Source organism: Carassius carassius, chromosome 16 (assembly GCF_963082965.1).
Source record: "Carassius carassius chromosome 16, fCarCar2.1, whole genome shotgun sequence".
In the NCBI taxonomy this organism is placed as follows: Eukaryota; Metazoa; Chordata; class Actinopteri; order Cypriniformes; family Cyprinidae; genus Carassius; species Carassius carassius.
The window spans coordinates 22,318,843-22,326,664 of NC_081770.1; the positions used below are offsets into that span (position 1 = coordinate 22,318,843).

The 7,822-nt window shown below is 35.4% G+C and overlaps 1 protein-coding gene across 1 annotated transcript; it reads left to right on the forward strand.

Annotated features, from left to right (window-relative positions):
• Positions 1 to 55: 55 nt before the first annotated feature.
• LOC132159934 (secretory carrier-associated membrane protein 4-like) lies at positions 56 to 6,469 on the forward strand. Its single transcript, XM_059569605.1, has 7 exons — positions 56 to 125; positions 519 to 608; positions 1,300 to 1,428; positions 1,530 to 1,686; positions 1,763 to 1,864; positions 4,767 to 4,884; positions 4,980 to 6,469. The coding sequence occupies exons 2-7, from the start codon at positions 602 to 604 to the stop codon at positions 5,160 to 5,162; spliced, it is 696 nt and encodes a 231-aa protein (XP_059425588.1). The 5' UTR covers positions 56 to 125; positions 519 to 601; the 3' UTR covers positions 5,163 to 6,469.
• The last annotated feature ends 1,353 nt before the right edge of the window (positions 6,470 to 7,822 follow it).

A 7,822-nucleotide genomic window follows, 5' to 3' on the forward strand; every position in this document is an offset into this window, starting at 1 on the left:
GTGCAAAACAGGCCACTTTAGAACTACAATTCCCATAATGCACCCGAACGCTTGTCCACCACGGGATTTCTAGGATTCAATGCGGATTGCAGTCGTATCCACATTAAGCTATTTAGCGGTTCACAGGTATCGTATGATTAAGAATATAAACCTGAGCTTTTATTGCATTATTAAAGCAGTCGTTTTTCTCTTAAGCATATGAAATAGTATTTATGATTGTATAGTTTGGCTATCGGTCTTCAGTTGTGTTGGACGTGGTTAGCTGTTGGCCTGTACTATGTTTTCAAATGCCACTAATACTGTGAAATATCGATAATATAGATATATTATATTACAAATATTATATTATATATTAAATACAAAATTAGCATTTATGTTATTTAAAGACAACTTTATTTTTCATATGTGGCTTGCGGTGTTCAACAGTTATGTATCATTTTGCTAAATGTGATCACAAGGCTGATTATTATTATTATTAAGAATTTTTGCCTGTTTTTACGATTTTTGTTTTTCTTTTTGCACTGGAAACTTCAAATCATCAGTCCAGAGAGGGAAAAGTTCACTAGCACAAGAAACATAAACATTTTTCTCAAAATTGAGAATGACAGGTGGGTGAATGAATGTCACTGTTTTCATTTTCGTTTTAATGGAAGACTGTTTATGCCATGGAATTAAAAAAAAAAAAGTATAAAGTTTTAATAAATATACACGCATGTATTCCAATTCTGAGTTTTTATCTTGCAATTCTGACTTTTTTCCTTGAATTCTGAATTTACATCTCACAATAATTTTTTTTCTGTTTTTGCCACAAAATACAAAATGAAAAAGTAACTGGGACTTTTTCTTGCAATTGCGAGTTAAACCACAACTTTTCTTTTTTAGAATTGTGTTTCCCATGTTTCTCTCACAATTTCTCGCAATTCCATGTTTATATCTCTCAGTTCCATGTTTTTATCTCACAATTCCATGTTTTTATCACAATTCCATGTTTATATCTCTCAGTTCCATGTTTTTATCTCACAATTCCATGTTTTTATCACACAGTTCCATGTTTATATCTCGCAGTTCCATGTTTATATCTCACAGTTCCATGTTGTTATCTCACAATTCCATTCTCGCAGTTCCATGTTGTTATCTCACAATTCCTTGTTTATATCTCGCAGTTCTAAGGGAAAAAGTTCTGAATTGTGAGATTTAAAAAAAAAAAAAAAATTCTGTGTTGAAAGACAATAGTTCATACTTTTCAGAATCCTGTTATTGCTTTAATTAAAATGAATCATTTCCATTTCTGCCTGACAGATCGAGCAAACAACTTCCCCCCTCTGCCAAAGTTTTTCCGCATAAAGCCATGTTTTTACCAGAACGTGGCTGAGGAAATTCCACAACCCCACCAGCAGCTTGTGCGTCGTGTTTACAGTCTTTGGATGTGTGAGTAAAGAAATGTAGCCTAACCTTTACTGTGAATAGTTTGATTTCAGATTTCCAAAGTTTGACTGAAGCATCTACTGACTGACTTTTCTGTTTTTCAGTGTACTGTATCACACTGTGTGTCAATGTGGTGGCCTGCATTGCTTGGTGGGCCGGTGGGGGTGGAGCGATCAACTTTGGGTTTGCGCTCCTCTGGCTGCTGGTTTTCAGCCCATGTAGCTACACCTGCTGGTTCAGGCCACTCTATAAAGCATTTCGGTAAGGAGACCATTTTGGGAAAGGACAAATGATGCTGAGGTTTTCACTTCGATTTAACTGGTTTTGTCTTTTTTAGGGCTGATAGTTCCTTCAACTTCATGGCATTCTTCTTCATTTTCTTTTTGCAATGTGTTCTTGCCTTCATCCAGAGTCTTGGAATATCAGGTTGGGGTGCTTGGTGAGTAACATTTCATTGTTATTCAGTATTTGAAGAGATAGTCCAGCAAAAAATTTAAATTCTGTCATGCCCAAAAATGAAAATTCTGTCATTAATGACTCGCCCTCATGTCGTTCCAAACCCGTAAATAGGGATGTGCAACAGTGATGATCGATCACGTAAACGATGATCGAATTTAAAAAAAAAAGTTTTTTGATTGGTTATACCAGCACTTTGGGCGGCGCCCTGAGCTCTGATTGGTTAGCTTCCCACTTGATGCCTCAAAAGACGTAAGAAGACAGATAATTATGGCCTCAGAGTCACGTAGTGATGGCTGGCTTCCCTTTGAGAAGAACAATGAAAATACAGTTCAGGGTAAGCTGTGCAGCGCCAAGCTGTCACACAAATCTACAACAAATACAATGTGCTATCATCTAACATTTGTACGTAAAATGTCTGGCGATAAAATTGAATTCCCATTGAATCACTTGCCGTAAGACCTATAGCCTATGCAACACAGGCAGAACCGAGAAGACGACACAGCTATTCGCTGAAATGGTGGTGAAAGATTTGCTGCCCATTAGTTTCAGGGACAGAGAAGGTTTAAAGTTTTCCTTAACTGTGGTGGAAGGTAAATGAGAATCGGTTTACTGGCTGTTCCTGCAACATCTGTTCCAGCGGAGTGAATTTATTCCACTAAATGTGAACAGGCTGCGCACTCGGCTCTCATCTGAGCACGTAGACCGCCTTATCTTTTTGAATAGACATTTGAATGTTTGACCGGTCGTAGTAAATATAATATCCATTTTTTTTTTTAAATAATATTATTATTTTAGTTTTGAGTTTTAGCCATATTTAAAATATCTAGGCTTTTAGATTAATTAACATGAACAATTATGCTGAAAGCGCTGCATATCAGCGATTCGTTTCATGCTCATATAAGCAATGCCCGATAAAGATATTGCTCTTAAATGTTTTATTTTTCTATTATTATTGTTATTATTTAATTACTGATGTTATAATAACATCACTTTTTTGTGGGCATAATTCAATTCAATATGGCTTCGAAAACGCTCAGGTGGTTTATGGAAAATAAAACTTAACTTAAAAATATCACTTAATTATAACTATTACACTTATTAACGTAGATGAAAATATAGCACAAATCTGCCATACATTTATAATGAGAATTTTATAGGAATCTGTCCTTGCCCATCTTTCAGCGAGAAAATGAAATGAAAACACATCAGCGGGATCTCGCGCTCTCTCTCTCTCTCTCTCTCTCTCTCTAAAGCATAATTTGGCATCCTATTGTGCTGATACAAGTTGTAATGCTACGTCTGATATGTATCTCAGTTATCTGATTTATCATAGGATGTGTCATAGAATTAGCTTCCGTTTATTGGTATACTCTTCACCTCAGGCAGATATTTCTTGCTCCTTTATTAATAACATTGTTCATTATAATCAGATTTTTTTTTTTTTTTTTTTTCATAACAATCTTCAGATTTTTTCATTATATAAATTATGGCTATGCCTATGGCATTTTTTGGTGAACTATCCCTTTAATTACTCACCCACATGTCGTTCTAAAGCACTAAGACCTTCGTTCATCTTCAAAACACAAATTAAGATATTTTTGATGAAATCTTTCTGACTCTGCATAGACAGCAACGCAACTGAAACGTTTCCAGACCCAGAAACGTTGTAGGTACATTGAAAAAAAATTGTCCATGTAACATCAGTGGTTCAACCATAATTTAACAAAGCTACGAGAATACTTTGTCTTAAATTTTTTTTATTTGGATGTTACAGTTCGGTCAAAAATTAAAATTCTGTCTTTACAGTTACCGTTAGCCATTGATTTCCATAGTATAAAAAAAAATACTACGGAAGTCAGTGGCTACCGTCAACCACTTGGTTATCAACATTCTTCAAAATATCATCTTCTGTGCTCAACAGAAGAAATTCATACAGGCATGCAAGAAGGTAGATTAGATTGTCCTTATTTTTCAATTTGTGGGGTTTTTACTGTAAAAATTATCAGCGCACAATTTTTTAAATTTATTTTTAAGGTGAATTTTTGTCTGTATGGTGACTAGATTTTGGTCCGTCGCCTTGAACATATCTGATTTGCCACATACAGTGGCATGCGAAAGTTTGGGAACCCCTTGCAGAATTTGTGAAAATTTAGATATTTTAACAAAATAAGAGAGATCATACTAAATGCATGTTATTTTTTCATTTAGTACTGTCCTGAGTAATACATTGTACATAAAAGATGTTTACACTTAGTCCACAACACAAAAAATTGCTGAAATTATTAAAATAACCCCGTTCAAAAGTTTGGGAACCCTTGGTTCTTAATACTGTGTGCTGTTACCTGGATGATCCATGACTGTCTTTCTGTTATGTGATGGTTGTTCATGAGTCCCTTGTTTGTTCTGAACAGCTAAACTGAGAACTGTTCTTCAGAAAAATCTTTAAGGTCCTACAGATTCTTCAGTTTCCCAGTTTTTTTTTCACATATTTGAACCCTTTCCAGCAGTGACTGTATGATTTTGAGATGCATCTTTTCACACTGAGGACAATTGAGGTACTCAAACAAAACTTTGTTCACTGATACTCAAGAAGGAAACAAGACCTTTTGTCCAATACAGTTAATCACATTAGAAAGAGACCGTATCTTTCCAAATTGTCGTAAGTATAGTACAGTGTAGGAATGTTCAGCGAATGTGCCATGTTAAAGAGCTTATGGTTGGGTGATGCATCACTTCTACCTCTAATCAGCAATCATTGGATTCATAGTCTTAATTCATAATCTTGTTGATTGAGCTTAACTGATTCAATGATTTCAATCTTTGAGTGGGAATATCAGTTGCTTCCATTGATGTTAACTCACCATATTTTTCTCTTTTTGCAGTGGTTGGATTGCCACAGTGATGTTTTTCGGCACAAATGTAGTCTCGGCTATATTCATGCTCATCTGTACTCTGCTCTTTACCATAGATACAGTTCTAATGGTGTTCATTCTTATCAAGGTATGATTTGCGCATATATATATACACACACACCACCCTTAATGAGTAAACCCTTAAACCAAAATGAAAGTGACATCAGTTTTGTTTCCTAAAAGGTTCATCGACTGTATCGCGGTGGAGGAGGCAGTTTTCAGCAGGCACAGGAAGAATGGAGCACGGGCGTGTGGAAAAGCGCCCCTGTGAGGCAAGCTGGATTCAACGCCATCTCTGAAACCGGCCCCAGCCTGCCCCAGTATCCAGCCGCAGTGCCCAATTACCCAGAGAGCGGGCCCTGGTGATACCTCTTCTGAACTACAGATGGGGCCAGAGCACAACTGCTTGTCTTAACATTAAAGGGGCAGTTTGAAGTGGGACCCCAAGAAAACACTTCGGCCAGATCACAAACTTGTGAATATTTCCATTGTTTTTGAACAATGTGGCAAAAAGATCTTATGTTAAATCACTCCTTAAAGAATAAGTATAAACCTAATTTGTTTTTGTTTTTTTTTGCCTTAAAATAATCAATTTTATGTGAATGACGATTGAAAATGTCAAACCACTTTCCTGGGTGCAAATTCTGCTAAAACGCTAATAACCAAGCCAAATCAGCAAACTGCTCCTTTAAAAACTCTCTCAACACATACTACTCTCAAACGGATGGCAAAATGGTGGACCGTTAGTAAAAAATAGCAAAAAAATTACACTTTACATTTACGAATTCATCTCAGTTCATCTTAGCCTTGATTTTTCTTAGCATTGCGTTGAATTGTTTGAGAAAGAAATCAAAATATTTGCATATCAAATCACTGAACTGTGTAGAATACAAATGCAGATTGCATCACGTACAATCACATTAGCGTTTCATGGTAAGTGAATTTTAAAAGAGTAAAAAGCATGTCAGAATTTTTTTTCTCTATCATGGCAGCTTTTCTATTTACTTCATGAAATTAGGTCTCACATTTCCACATCAGTGCTTCTGCAATACACTTCAAACTTTGGTTAATTATTCCCTCACTTTTAAGACTCACAAGCATGTCTTTGTAAATAGTATGATTTGCATGACACCTTTTGTATATTGCTAATAAGCATTGCAGATTTTTTAAAGATCTATGACTGAGAATGTTTCTTGCAAACACATTGTGTCTGCTTTCTTTTCTGTTCAAAGCTTTCCACATCTTCGAAATTAAAACCGCCTTAATTCTTCATGCAAATGAAGCATGTGTAAACCAATAGCTTTCGAGTTTCCTTAAGTGCTACAAATTAATTAGTCGATGTGGCTACATCCTCTGCTATTTTTAATACTGGCTTCTAAGTATGTATTACTTTGCAATTATTCCTGGTTTTACTACAGTAATCATTGTGCTTCATATTAGAGCATTGTGATTACAAATGCGGTTGGCAGAAGGCACCCATTATGAACGTGACTTAATCTTTATTACTTCTCATTTAAAATCTCCCTCCACCGAGCCAAAGGAGGCTGAGTTTAAAATGTTCCATGACTTTCCTCGTGTAGCCAAAGTATTTAAAAGTGCTGTATCTAAACTGTGACCAGAATGGCTCTCTAACTAACTTTATTTCAATAAAAACATTCCTTTTCAGACTGAAAGTTGTCTTTATTGTTGTCACTCCCTGTTTCTAGATATGCATACTCCCTAATTTATAGTAGGCGAAGTTAGTAGCATGTCAAAAATCACAGTATTAAAGGGATAGTTCACCCAGAAATGAAAAGTGCCCCATGATTTACTCACCCTCAAGCCATTCGAGGTGTATATGATTTTCTTCTTTCAGACGAATACAATCAGAGTTATATTAAAAAATATCAGAGGTGGAAAGTAACGAATTACATTTACTCGCGTTACTGTAATTGAGTAGCTTTTTTGTGTACTAATACTTTTTAAAGTAATTTTTTAAATCTAATTTTACTTTTACTTAAGTATATTTTGTTTAAAGTATTGTACTTCGCTACATTTTAAAACACAATTACTGAGTAAAAAAAAAAAATCGCTCCCTGGAAACTACGTCAGTAAATAATGGGCAGGAGGGCAAACTGGCGCTAAAATCACAAGAAAGACGCTGAAAACGAAACCCCGTCATATTCTGAAGTTGAACTCGAAGGAAATGAAGTGAACCCCTGGCCATATGTATGCTCTATTATGCAGTGTAAGCTGTACTTGCCTAGGAAGACCAAACTAGCAGCTTATAAAATCTCGACAGGACATCAACCCTTCGCAAGAATGTAATGTTAGAGGTAAGCTAAATAATTACATCGTTGCATTGGTGGTTAAAATGAAGCTTTGACATTTCAGCAAGAGGTTTTGCACAAATTAGCCAAAAAGACAGTGGTGTGCGCGTGCATTTATAGTGCGTTCTTTCACTGTGTGATTCAGTCTCCTAAAATGCATTTAGAATGATCACAAAATTGAAGATATGGGGCAGATTTCATAAATTAAATCAAAATCACACAAAGAATGCCGTCTTTTCCTCCAAAAATAATCATGAATATTTACATACATACATACATACATACATATAACAGTTCAGTAAACAAGTTAATTAAGAGACTTGCGTTTTAGACACCATATTGCCTTTTTTAGCTCTATTTCTACAACAGAAAATAATTCCAAACACAGCCACCAAAGCACAGTTTTGCGTCTCTGAGCAAAGTGACAGTGTTTCGTTCCTGAATGAATCAACTGTTTAAATGATTCGGTTCAATCGCAATGACTCACTTATTAACAGTGACTTGCTGACACATACTGGCCATTTTAATTTCACATTTAAAGTATCTTTTGATTTTTTTAAATAATTAGTTTCTTATCATTTCAAATGAGTATTCAACATTTTATGTCTTGTATATCAAAACATTATTCATGCATTTGTAACTGCAGGTTAAATGCATTCTTGTCCTGCACTAAACAGTGTAATACATCTAAATGCCACTTCCAATGAATCTTCTGCA

Excerpts from the sequence above, each read along its gene's own strand:
- LOC132159934 (XM_059569605.1), top strand. Across the intron at positions 1,429-1,529 it reads TGTTTACAGTCTTTGGATGT|TGTACTGTATCACACTGTGT; the intron begins GTGAGTAAAGAA and ends TCTGTTTTTCAG. Across the intron at positions 4,885-4,979 it reads TGGTGTTCATTCTTATCAAG|GTTCATCGACTGTATCGCGG; the intron begins GTATGATTTGCG and ends GTTTCCTAAAAG.